This window comes from Nerophis ophidion, linkage group LG24 (genome assembly GCF_033978795.1).
Source record: "Nerophis ophidion isolate RoL-2023_Sa linkage group LG24, RoL_Noph_v1.0, whole genome shotgun sequence".
Lineage (NCBI taxonomy): Eukaryota > Metazoa > Chordata > Actinopteri > Syngnathiformes > Syngnathidae > Nerophis > Nerophis ophidion.
Window position 1 is genome coordinate 29,509,595 of NC_084634.1, and position 14,150 is coordinate 29,523,744.

At 43.5% G+C, this 14,150-nt stretch overlaps 1 protein-coding gene across 1 annotated transcript in view; it reads left to right on the forward strand.

The window, feature by feature from the left end:
- The window catches only part of rgs6 (regulator of G protein signaling 6), a 253,489-nt gene extending 239,339 nt beyond the window's left edge, over positions 1–14,150 (forward strand). Inside the window, 4 exon segments of the mRNA XM_061886160.1 lie at positions 569–755; positions 10,059–10,148; positions 10,220–10,273; positions 13,008–14,150. Of these exon segments, the coding sequence (XP_061742144.1) occupies positions 569–755; positions 10,059–10,148; positions 10,220–10,273; positions 13,008–13,058 (382 nt within the window). The 3' untranslated portion in view covers positions 13,059–14,150.

A 14,150-nucleotide genomic window follows, 5' to 3' on the forward strand; every position in this document is an offset into this window, starting at 1 on the left:
TGTATATATATATATATATATTTATGTATATATTTATAGATATGTATGTATATTTATTGTATATTATAGTCCATATTTATTATTACCATAATATTTGATATTTGATTAATACTATTTTTTATAATAGTATTATTTTTTTATTCCTATTTCCAGGCCCAAGATGATAACTTTTTTGTAGTTGCACACAAAATGATCAAAGAAAGTACTTGTGAAACTTTCAATAAGTATTATATATAAAAAAAGTTAAAGTACAATGATTGTCACACACACACTAGGTGTGGCGAAATTATTCTCTGCATTTTACCCATCCCCCTTGATCACCCCCTGGGTGGTGAGGGGAGCAGTGGGCAGCAGCGGTGGCCGCGCCCTAAGTCTTAACAAAACAACAACAAGTAAATAGTTCAAAACACTATTAGACTCTAAAGTGCTTGACATATTTGGAAAATATGTAATTTTTTACTGTGTATTTAGTTTATGAAATAAATGTGACTTGTTAGGTGAAGAAGCAACACTGATTCAGTTAGAAGACATAATCATGGTCCTGTATTAATATTTGCTGTTTGTTTAGCTTCTGGTTGGCCGTCCAGGACCTGAAGAGGATTCCACAACAGGAAGTAGCACAAAGAGCGCAGGAAATCTGGGCCGAGTTTTTGGCAGAAGGAGCACCGAGTTCCATCAACCTCGACTCTCACAGCTACGAGCTCACCAGCCACAACCTGAAAGATCCTGGAAGATACAGCTATGAGGATGCACAGGTGGGCACGACAATCAATCAATCAATCAATGTTTATTTATATAGCCCCAAATCACAAATGTCTCAAAGGACTGCACAAATCATTACGACTACAACATCCTCGGAAGAACCCACAAAAGGGCAAGGAAAACTCACACCCAGTGGGCAGGGAGAATTCACATCCAGTGGGACACCAGTGACAATGCTGACTATGAGAAACCTTGCAGAGGACCTCAGATGTGGGCAACCCCCCCCCCCTCTAGGGGAAGGGCTTTCAGTCAAATTCTACTAAAAAAAAGAACAGACTGGATTACTAAAGTTTCTAATTTGTTTAGTTTTTTTACTCAATTGCATATAATACCAGGCTGATAGTGATTAGATACACTCCAATATTGAGGAACTGTGCTAGATGATTTATGGTTAGCACAAGTGCCTGATTTACTTAAAGTGTATCAAAACACATGCAAACTTGATCTACTAAGCTCCTGAACAGATGATTGCGTCTCTTTCGTGAGCAGAACAAGGAGCGCAATTTCATTTTGCGTGTCTGTCTTTATGGATATGCAGAATATACGCCGATCATCAGTGAGTCCACAAAACTGGGAGGAGGAAAGCCAAAAATTTAGCACACGCAGTGGAATTCATCAAGACTAAAACTCAACTGCGAGCGATTTTTTTGTCTTTTTTTTTTTTGTAAGTACGTGCAAAGTGACAGTTAGACACACGTCTGTTAGAAAGGAGCCGAAGCAGCTTTGTCCTATGTATGCAACATACATGGACAGTCAAAAATAAAAATATGAGACACATTGTCCATTCAGCAACATCACAATATAGCTCCTTGATGCCTTAAGGCAGTGGTTCTCAAATGGGGGTACGCGTACCCCTGGGGGTACTTCAAGGCATGCCAAGGGGTACGTGAGATTTTTTTTTAAATATTTGAACAATAGCAACAATTCAAAAATCCTTTAAAAATATACTTATTGAATAATACTTAAACAAAATATGAATGTAAATTCATAAACTGTAAAAAGAAATGCAACAATGCACTATTCAGTGTTGACACCTAATTTTTTTGTGGACATGTTCCATAAATATTGATGTTAAAGATTTATTTTTTTGTGAAGAAATGTTTAGAATTAAGTTCATAAATCCAGATGGATCTCTATTACAATCCCCAAAGAGGGCACTTTAAGTTGATGATTACTTCTATGTGTAGAAATGAATGAATGAATGAATATAATTGAATCACTTGTTTATTTTTCAACAAGTTTTTAGTTATTTTTATATCTTTTTCTCCAAAGAGTTTAAGAAAGACCACTACAAATGAGCAATATTTTGCACTGTTATACAATTTAATGAATCAGAAACTAATGACATAGTGCTGTATTTTACTTCGTTATCTCTTTCGTTCAACCAAAAATGCTTTGCTCTGATTAGGGGGTACTAAGCAGGGAAGCCCAGACTTCCCTCTCCCCAGCCACTTCGTCTAGCTCTTCCCGGGGGATCCCGAGGCGTTCCCAGGCCAGCCGGGAGACATAGTCTTCCCAACGTGTCCTGGGTCTTCCCCGTGGCCTCCTACCGGTTGGACGTGCCCTAAACACCTCCCTCGGGAGGCGTTCGGGTGGCATCCTGACCAGATGCCCGAACCACCTCATCTGGCTCCTCTCGATGTGGAGGAGCAGCGGCTTTACTTTGAGTTCCTCCCGGATGACAGAACTTCTCACCCTATCTCTAAGGGAGAGCCCCGCCACCCGGCGGAGGAAACTCATTTCGGCCGCTTGTACCCGTGATCTTATCCTTTCGGTCATGACCCAAAGCTCATGACCATAGGTGAGGGTGGGAACGTAGATCGACCGGTAAATTGAGAGCTTTGCCTTCCGGTTCAGCTCCTTCTTCACCACAACGGATCGGTACAACGTCCGCATTACTGAAGACGCCGCACCGATCCGCCTGTCGATCTCACGATCCACTCTTCCCCCACTCGTGAACAAGACTCCTAGGTACTTGAACTCCTCCACTTGGGGCAGGGTCTCCTCCCCAACCCGGAGATGGCACTCCACCCTTTTCCGGGAGAGAACCATGGACTCAGATTTGGAGGTGCTGATTCTCATTCCGGCCGCTTCACACTCGGCTGCGAACCGATCCAGTGAGAGCTGAAGATCTCGGCCAGAGGAAGCCAACAGGACCGCATCGTCAGCAAAAAGCAGATACCTAATCCCGCGGCCACCAAACCGGAACCCCTCAATGCCTTGACTGCGCCTAGAAATTCTGTCCATAAAAGTTATGAACACAATCGGTGACAAAGGAGAGCCTTGGCGGAGTCCAACCCTCGCTGGAAAAATGTCCGACTTACTGCCAGCAATGCGGACCAAGCTCTGACACTGATCATACAGGGATCGGACCGCCACAATAAGACAGTCCGATACCCCATACTCTCTGAGCACTCCCCACAGGACTTCCCGAGGGACACGGTCGAATGCCTTCTCCAAGTCCACAAAGCACATGTAGACTAGTTGGGCAAACTCCCATGCACCCTCAAGAACCCTGCCGAGAGTTTAGAGCTGGTCCACAGTTCTACGACCAGGACGAAAACCACACTGTTCCTCCTGAATCCGAGGTTTGACTATCCGGCGTAGCCTCCTCTCCAGTACACCTGAATAAACCTTACCAGGAAGGCTGAGGAGTGTGATCCCACGATAGTTGGAACACACCCTCCGGTCCCCCTTCTTAAAGAGAGGGACCACCACCCCGGTCTGCCAATCCATGGGTACCGCCCCCGATGTCCACGCGATGCTGCAGAGTCTTGTCAACCAAGACAGCCCCACAGCATCCAGAGCCTTAAGGATCTCATCCACCCCTAGGGCCTTGCCACCGAGGAGCTTTTTAACTACCTCAGCAACCTCAGCCCAGAAATAGGAGAGTCCACCACAGATTCCCCAGGCACTGCTTCCTCATAGGAAGACGTGTTGGTGGGATTGAGGAGGTCTTCGAAGTATTCCCATACACTGTGTTGACAGTGCACTGCTTCCCCTTCCTGAGGCGGCGGATGGTGGTCCACAATCGCTTCGAAGCCATCCGGAAGTCATTTTCCATGGCTTCCCCAAACTCTTCCCATTTCCGAGTTTTTGCCTCTGCGACCGCTGAAGTTGCACACCGCTTGGCCTGTCGGTACCCGTCCACTGCCTCTGGAGTCCTATGAGCCAAAAGAACCTGATAGGACTCCTTCTTCAGCTTGACGGCATCCCTCACCGCTGGTGTCCACCAGCGTGTTCTAGGATTACCGCCACGACAAGCACCAACTACCTTGCGGACACAGCTCCGATCAGCCGCCTCGACAATAGAGGTGCGGAACATGGTCCACTTGGACTCCATGTCCAGCACCTCCCTCGTGACATGTTCAAAGTTCCTCCGGAGGTGGGAATTGAAACTTTCTCTGACAGGAGACTCTGCCAGACGTTCCCAGCAAACCCTCACAATGCGTTTGGGCCTGCCAGGTCTGTCCGGCATCCTCCCCCACCATCGCAGCCAACTCACCACCAGGTGGTGATCGGTAGAAAGTTCCGCCCCTCTCTTTACCCGAGTGTCCAAAACATGAGGCCGCAAATCCGATGACACAACTACAAAGTCGATCATGGAACTGCGGCCTAGGGTGTCCTGGTGCCAAGTGCACATATGGACACCCTTATGTTTGAACATGGTGTTTGTTATGGACAAACTGTGACGAGCACAGAAGTCCAATAACAAAACACCACTCGGGTTCAGATCCGGGTGGCCATTCTTCCCAATTTCGCCTCTCCAGGTTTCACTGTCGTTACCAACATGAGCGTTGAAGTCCCCCAGCAGAACAAGGGAATCACCCGAGGGAGCACTCTCCAGTACTCCCTCGAGTGTACCCAAAAAGGGTGTGTACTCTGAACTGTTGTTTGGTGCGTAAGCGCAAACAGTCAGGACCCGTCCCCTCACCCGAAGGCGGAGGGAGGCTACCCTTTCGTCCACTGGGTTGAACTCCAACGTGCAGGCTTTAAGCCGGGGGGAAACGAGAATTGCCACCCCAGCCCCTTTCAAGAGAAGTGCACTTGTTCCAGAGCCCTTGCTGTGCGTCGAAGTGAGTCCGACTACATCCAGCCGGAATTTCTCTACTTCGCGCACTAGCTCAGGCTCCTTTCACCCCCAGTGAGGTGACGTTCCACGTCCCAAGAGCGAGCCTATGTAGCCGAGGATCGGACCGCCAAGTGCCCTGCCTTCGGTTTCCGCCCAGCTCACATTGCACCCGACCTCTATGGCCCCTGCTATGGGTGGTGAGCCCATTGGAGGGGGGACCCACATTGCCTCTTCGGGCTGTGCCCGCCCGGGCCCCATGGGTACAGGCCGGGCCACCAGCCGCTCGCCTTCGTGCCCCACCTCCGGGCCTGGCTCCAGAGGGGGGCCCCGGTGACCTGCGTCCGGGCGAGGGAAATCTGGGTTCTTTGTTTTTACTTTTCATAGAGATTTTCGAGCTGCTCTTTGTCTGGTCCCTCACCTAGGACCAGTTTGCCTTGGGAAACCCTACCAGGGGGCTTAAAGCCCCCGGACAACATAGCTCCTAGGATCATTGGGACACGCAAACTCCTCTACCACGGTAAGGTGGCAGCTCAGAGAGGAGTTAGGGCAGGGGTGGGCATTACGTCGATCGCGATCGACTGGTCGATCTCGGAGGGTGTGTCGGTCGATCTCAAGCCAGGCATTAAAAAATATACATAAGTTGACGCTGGCTGCTGCGAGCTCATATTTAAGAAAAAAATCACTAACAGGGCGGACGCAGAGAAACACATTTTATTTCTAGAGACTCCGTACCTACTGTCAAAACTCTAAAGACCGTCTGCACAGTTCCTGTCTTCACCATAAAAGACCTGTTTCATCCTGCCTGTGCTAACAAAATAAGAGTCTTAGAAAGCTAGCGTGCACAAACTAGCATGCTACGGAGTTTGATGCCAATGTATTTCTCCCCCGCCCTCAGCGACCGCTTTCTCACTTGCTTGCCCACCCGCACAGTCACTGACGTCACTCACCTGCTGCCAGACATTAAAGGGCCACACACATATGCTACGCTCATAACAAAGTGTTTAAAAACGAGTATGCAAGTTGGAATAAATGAGATGCCAAATCCAACCACTTTCATGTGGTATTGGACAGAAAGGAGGACTTTTTTTTTCCTCCATTTGAAAATGCGGACGTTATCAGCACCACTGTCTAATTCCAATCAATGCAAGTCATCAGAATCAAATACACCAACTTATATTCTTGTCTTCATGAAAGAAAGGAATCTATGTGTGTTAAACATGCTTGTATTATCATTAAACACCATTAACTTGCTAACAAAAATATATCTTTCATAAATAAATTAATATAAATTATAAATAGGAATGAGGTAGATCTCCTCGACTTGGTCAATTGAAAAGTAGCTCACCTGCAGAAAAAGTGTGAGCGCCCCTGAGTTAGGGGCACCCACGTTTTGTTAATTTTTGGTTTAAGCATTAGACACCTTTTTACCTGCATGCTGCCTCCCGATGTTTCCGGCATCTACAATGCAATTAGCTACCGGCTGCCACCTACCGATATGGAAAAGCTCTAGACAGCACCGACACTCAACAACAACACATCATTTGCAGACTATAATTACTGGTTTGCAAAAAATATTTTTAACCCAAATAGGTGAAATTAGAAAATCTCCCACAGCACACCAGACTGTATCTCACGGCACTAGTGTGCCGCGGCACAGTGGTTGAAAAACACTGTTCTAGACAACACAGGCACTCAACAACCCATTTTTTGCAGACTACAATGACTGGTTTGCAAAAAACCTTTTTTACCCCAAATAGGTGAAATTAGATCATCTCCCACGGCACAGTGGTTGAAAAACACTGCTTTAGACGACAAGAAAGTTGTTCTAAATGTCGTAACAAATCATAATATGACTCCCTTTGTCGCTGTATGGAACAGATCAGTGTGTGGATGGAAATTAATGTTCTTCAGCTAAACTCCAACACAAGTGAAATGATTGTCTTATGCCCACAGAAGCAAAGAGAAACTATTATTAGTCACCTTGAGACCCTCTGCCTGAAACCTGATAATCAGATTGGAAATCTAGAGGTAATAATGCACTCACACTTGATATTTACCAGCCAAATTAAGTCAATAACAGCTTTTTACCACCTGAAAAATATTACCAAAATCAGAGGAGGGTTGTCTAAATCAGAATTAGAATGACTAATCCATGCCTCTGTCTCCAGCAGGTTAGACTATGGTAATGCCTGCCGAGAACCAGGAAATACGACCATATAAGTCCAGTGCTTAAAAACTGCTCTCCGTGTGTACAAGTCTTTTCATGGTCTTGTTCCAAAGTACATCTCTCACATGTTAGAGACATATATGAACCATCTCGAGCTGTGAGAACCTCATGAAGTGGTTTCCTACATATCCGTGCTTCTGAAATCTGGAATAGTCTTCCTAAAGATGTGAGACCGCCTCAACTTTGGGAATGTTCAAATCCAGGCGGAAACAGTTTTATCTAATTGTACATATGACAACTGGTTGTGTCATATGTTATGTTAACTACACTCTTTGATTGATTTTCTGGTTTTAATTAGAAATGCGATTTTATATTTTTATTTTGCCTTCTTTAAATGGTGCTCTGTAAACGTGCCTTGCCTTGCGACTTTAACACATGAATCCCAAATGAAAGTCTCTCACTGAAATGAATTTAAGTCCATTTTAATTGGTGAACAATTTTAACATGTGATACAAGAATAAAAACTTTTGAAGAATAAATATTGTGTAAAAACAATACAATTGAACGTTGTACAAACAACTTCCGTAGATTTTATGAAGTCATGTCTAAATAATGCCCCTTGAATGGCAGACTTCAGCGTTTTCTCCATCAAACACACCATCAGCAGCTTCTCCATATTTTGATTGACACACGTCTGCAGTTTGGATATGATTTTAACATTCTTGGCTGGCGTTATCGACTCGTTCAGTTTCAGTACGGCACAGACCAGCAGTGATACACTCCAAAGCTCGCTACACGCTTGGCCATGTTTTTGGATGATTTCTTTCTTTAATTCAATGAATATAGTCCACTTGTGTCCTTCACACTCACTTCCTTACTTCCTGGAAAGTTATGTCCATCTCGAGCTGTAAGCTAATTCTAGCAACTTAATAAGTCCCGGTGCTTTGGTCGAATCTTGCGGCGTTTGCTGTAATATTTTCCGCGGCAATATGCTCATGACTCACCATTTTACTTCAGGCTTAACAGAAACCGCTCTTATCTCAAAACACTTTAAGGCCGACTGAAATGAGATTTTCTTATTTAAACGCGGATAGCAGGTCCATTCTATGTGGCATACTAGATCATCTAGCGATATTGCCGTATTTTTGCGGAAAGGATTTAGTAGAGATCATTGACAATAAAGTTCGCAACTTTTGGTCGCTAATAAAAAAGCTTTGCCTTTACCGGAAGTAGCAGACGATGTGCGCGTGACGTCACGGGTTGTAGGGCTCCTCACATCCTCACATTGTTTATAATCAGCCACCAGCAGCAAGAACAATTCGGACCGAGAAAGCGACGATTTCCCCATTAATTTGAGCGAGGATGAAAGATTTGTGGATGAGGAAAGTTAGAGAAAAGCACAAAAAAAAAAAAAAGGCGACGGCAGTGTGAGCAATTCAGATGTTATTAGACACATTTACTAGGATACTTCTGGAAAATCCCTTATCTGCTTGTTGTGTTAATAGTGTTTTAGTGAGATTATAAAGTCATACCTTAAAGTCGAAGGGCTGCGGTGAACCCCAGTGTCACTGAGAGAAGCCAATGGAGGAGCCAAGATCACAGCTGCCTTTTTGACAGCTGCAGGAGGAGGTCGCTTAATCCGCTGAAGTCTCCGGTAAGACGTGACTTAATATCAGAATTGGTTGACATGTGGTAGAGAAACATGTTCGCTTGACCGCTCTGTGTTAAAGCTTCACAACAACAAACTGCTAAAGGCAGCTGCAATACACCAACAGCATTCTTCTTTATAGTCTCCATTATTAATTGAACAAATTGCAAAAGATTCAGCAGCACAGATGTCCAAATTACTGTGTAATTATGCGATGAAAAGAGACTACTTTTAGCCGTGAGTGGTGCTGGGCTGAAATGTCCGCTCCAACCAATAACGTCACAAACACACGTCATCATATGCGTCATTATTCCGCGACGTTTTCAACAGGATACCTTTGATTGATTGATTGATTGATACTTTTATTAGTAGATTGCACAGTACAGTACATATTCCGTACAATTGACCACTAAATGGTAACACCCGAATAAGTTTTTCAACTTATTTAAGTCGGGGTCCACGTTAATCAATTCATGGTACAAATATATACTATCAACATAATACAGTCATCACACAAGTTAATCATCATAGTATGTACATTGAATTATTTACATTATTTGCAATCCGGGGTTGATATCAGAACTTCAGTCATCAACAATTGCATCAACAGAGAAATGTGGACATTGAAACAGTGTAGGTCTTATTAGGTAGGATATGTACAGCCAGCAGAGAACATAGTGAGTTCAGATAGCATAAGAACAAGTATATACATTAGAAGTACATTTGAGTTGTTTGTTATCCGGGGAGATGGGATGTGAATGGAGGAGGGTATTAGTAAAGTGTTGAAGTTGCCTGGAGGTGTTGTTTTAGAGCGGTTTTGAAGGAATATAGACATGCACTTACTTTTACACCTGTTGGGAGTGCATTCCACATTGATGTGGCATAGAAAGAGAATGAGTTAAGACCTTTGTTAGATCGGAATCTGGGTTTAACGTGGTTTGTGGAGCTCCCCCTGGTGTTGTAGTTATGGTGGTCATTTACGTTAAGGAAGTAATTTGACATGTACTTCGGTATCAGGGAGGTGTAGCGGATTTTATAGACTAGGCTCAGTGGAAGTTGTTTTACTCTGTCCTCCACCCTGAGCCAGCTCACTTTGGATAAGTGGGTTGGATTGAGGTGTGATCTGGGGTGGAGGATTAGTTTATTCCCTCGCGGGAAATTTAAAATTGCAATTTAGTAAACTAAACCGGCCGTATTGGCATGTGTTGCAATGTTAATATTTCATCATTGATATATAAACTATCAGACTGCGTGGTCGGTAGTAGTGGGTTTCAGTAGGCCTTCAAGGGGTTGCACCGCTCTACTTGTCTCCCAAAGTAATATATTTATTTTTAAATGTAGACGTACGTTGTGGCTGTCTACCGCCGCACATTTGTGCTTTACCTTGAGGTCCTTGTGTGTGTGTATAGGATCACATCTACAAGCTGATGAAGAGCGACAGCTACACCCGCTTCCTGCGCTCCAACGTCTACCAGGACCTGCTGACGGCCAGAAAGAAAGTAGGTTGTGTGTGTCAGTACAGGAGCAATTAGTGCTGACCTTGCATTTATCCCTGCCTCTCTTCCTGCAGCTGGAAACAGAACAAGGCAGACGGACCTCCTTGGAGAAGTTCACTCGCAGTGTGGTGAGGCAACACAACTTCCAAACACTTTTGGACAAAATACTCATGTCTACACTGGATTGACACGATCATCAAGTATTTATTTGATGATACGTCGAACCACTGCACTGTTTGATATCATTTAGCAAGGACACTTTTTACACAATCAATCATTTTTAACATACAACCCGGGTGCAAGGCAGATGTGATCATTATACAGTACAACAAGGCTTCTTAATATTTGTCATCTCGGGGACAACTTTGTCCACTACAGAGGGGTACGGGACCCAATAGAAGGTACTTTATTGATATTTATAAATGTATAAATATTAACATTGAAATAGCCATCTTAGTGGCAGCACAGTAGGACAGGGTTTAGTGCATGTGCCTCACAAAATATTATGATCCTGGGTACAATCCCGGGCTCGGGATCTTTCTGTGTGGAGTTTGCATGTTCTCCTGTGGCTGCCTGGCTTCCCTCTGGTTTCCTCCCACCGCCAAAGACATGCACCTGGGGATAAGTTAATTGGCAACACTAAATGGTCCCTAGTGTGTGAATGTTGTCTGTCTGTGTTGGCCCTGTGATGAGGTGGCGACTTGTCCAGGGTGTACCCCGCCTTACGCCCAAATGCAGCTGAGATAGGCTCCAGCACCCCCATGACCCCAAAAGGGATAAGCGGTAGAAGATGGATGGATGGATGTATAGCCATCTTAGTCTTGATTTGAGTCATATTTAATAATGATATATTTAACCTACTTACAGGTTAATGGGAGAAAATAAATAAATGTGTTAATCAAAAAGATTATTTTTAAGGCTTTGTTCAGGCTGATTACAAAAAAATATATAAAGCCAAAGAAGGGACTCATAACTGATGGAAAAAAAAAAAGATATACAGTTACGTATTGTTAAACTAAAAAATTATTGATCCACAAGGGAAATTGTTCTTAAAGGGGAACATTATCACAATTTCAGAAAGGTTAAAACCAATAAAAATCAGTTCCCAGTGGCTTATTTTATTTTTCGAAGTTTTTTTCAAAATTTTACCCATCATGGAATATCCCGAAAAAAGGCTTTTAAGTGCCTGATTTTCCCTATCTGTAAATCTAACGTCCATTTTCCTGTGACGTCACATAGTGATGCCAATACAAACAACATGGCGGATAGCACAGCAAGATATAGCGACGTTAGCTCAGATTCAGACTCGTATTTCAGCAGCCTAAGCGATTCAACAGATTATGCATGTATTGAAACGGATGGTTGGAGTGTGGAGGCAGATGGCGAAAACGAAATTGAAGAAGAAAGTGAAGTTATTGAGCGAATAGCTATTGAAGCTATTTGGCGATCGCCTTCTAACCAACGATTGAGTGTCGCAGGGTATCCATACATCTCTGTGGCATGTCTGTCGTAGCAGACCAAACGAGGGACTTTCGCATCTTTTGACACTGGAGCAACTTAAATCTGTTGATTGGTAAGTGTTTGTTTGGCATTAAATGTGGGTGGAGGGAAAGGCTGGATGCAAATATAGCTACAAATGTACATACAGCTAGCCTAAATAGCATGTTAGCATCGATTAGCTGGCAGTCATGCCGCGACCAAATTTGTCTGATTACCACATAAGTCAATAACATCAACAAAACTCACCTTTGTGATTTCGTTGACTTTATCGTTGGAAATGCATCTGCTTTGAGTGTCGCAGTATATCCACACATCTTTGTGCCATGTCTGTCGTAGCAACGCCAGTAAAATGTGCAGACCAAACGATTAGCATGCTGTGCTAATCGATGCACACTCCGCGTAAATCAACTTGAATCCGTCCCTGTTAGTGTTGTTACACCCTCCAACGAGGCTTTATGTCTCCAAGGTACGGAAAACAGTAGAAAAAACGGAAAACAACAGAGCTGATTTAACTCAGTTTTTGTAATGTGTAATGGCGGATTGACTACCTATGTGACATCACATTGTGACGTCATCGCTCCGAGAGCGAATAAAAGAAAGGTGTTTATTTCGCCAAAATTCACTCATTTAGAGTTTGGAAATCGGTTAAAAAAAAAGTCTTTTTTTCTGCAACATCAAGGTGTATATTGACGCTTACATAGGTCTGGTGATAATGTTCCCCTTTAAATATACTGTCAATATTTTATGAAGTTTTAGACACATTGACAAAAAATAGCCAAAAGTGCATCAAATGCTCTTTCCACCCCAACAGGTAAAACAATAATTAAATAGATAAAAATATAGAGTAAAATAAATAATGAAATAACAAAAGTCATCCCATTGTACGTTAAATTGTAGGGCGTGGCGCAGTGGAAGAGTGGCCGTGCCCAACCCGAGGGTCCCTGGTTCAAATCCCACCTAGTACCAACCTTGTCACGTCTGTTGTGTCCTGAGCAAGACACTTCACCCTTGCTCCTGATGGGTGCTGGTTGGCGCCTTGCATGGCAGCTCCTTCCATCAGTGTGTGAATGTGTGTGTGAATGGGTAAATGTGGAAGTAGTGTCAAAGCGCTTTGAGTACCTTGAAGGTAGAAAAGCGCTATACAAGTACAACCCATTTATCATTCTTTATTTACATATGCTAACTGTTAGCATGCTAAAATTAGCCTGTAAACTTTTTTTTTTTTTTTTGCCGTACACTCATATAAGTCATCTAACTTGGTACTTGACACATGCTAACTGTTACTTCTCATAATGATGGTGGATTATTCATTTAGTAAAAAAAAGCTACTTTGTCCTTTGTTTATCTTCTGTTTCCTATCAGGGCAAGTCACTGACTGGCAAACGTCTGACGGGCCTCATGCAGTCGTCCTGACGACGTCTGGACTCTGAGCTGGATGGATCGTTACCCATGAGCGCTGGAAAAGGAGCGTGGTGTGTGTGTGTTTGTTTGGCAGGCGCATGATAACACCCGACTGCTGGACTGGATCGCCACCGACGCGCTTAAAACTTCTCCCCACTCGAGTGAAAGGCGGCCGACAGCATGCAATAAATCATCCGAGCTGACACAGGACACTGAGAGGTACAGGAAAGAAAGGTTCCACTCGTGTTTTTAAGGTAGCTTAGCTGCTGAAGCTAGCATTCATGATGTAAACACTGGAAACCACGTCCATGCTGTAGATTGATGTGTTGTGGATGTGGGCGTCCATCACCATGGCGACGGGATGCTGTGAACGGAACAGCTGGGACGTTGCACACATGATTAGGTGATGTGGGATGAATAATTACGTGTGTTGATCATTTTCATAACAAATAACGTAATACTTGAAATGACATTCATCGATATATGTTCCAGTGTGTTGAAATCTTCCAAACATTCCACCACTTCATGCAGCAAAGCTTTGGTTCTAGTGGGACAACACCACTTCTCATGTAAGACAACGAAATAAATGAGGAATGCACAAAAAAAAATCGACCATTATTATAAATATTTGTTGTAACTTCTTTTCTATGTAAAAATCAGTTGAAAACAGGTTTTTAATATTCAATACATGAGTGCATAGTTTAATATGCAGTTAGTATTGCAATACTGCCCTCTAGTGGAGTTTTTGAGCGGCATTAGCATTTTCCTTTTTTTGCTGACGTTTTGTAAACATTGCTAAAACAAAACATAGATTCCAAAAAAGAGGAATTAATATTTAAAGGGAGTGAAAGAGTGATTTTAATTGACGTAGCACAAGCAGCATGTAGTTTGAACCCTCAGGAGGACAAAATCAGACTTTTTTTTATTTTTTTTCCCCCTCCCAGTAATTATTTTTGTGAAGTGAAGTGAATTATATTTATATAGCGCTTTTTCTCTAGTGACTCAGAGCGCTTTACATAGTGAAACCCAATATCTAAGTTACATTCAAACCAGTGTGGGTGGCACTGGGAGCAGGTGGGTAAAGTGTCTTGCCCAAGGAGACAA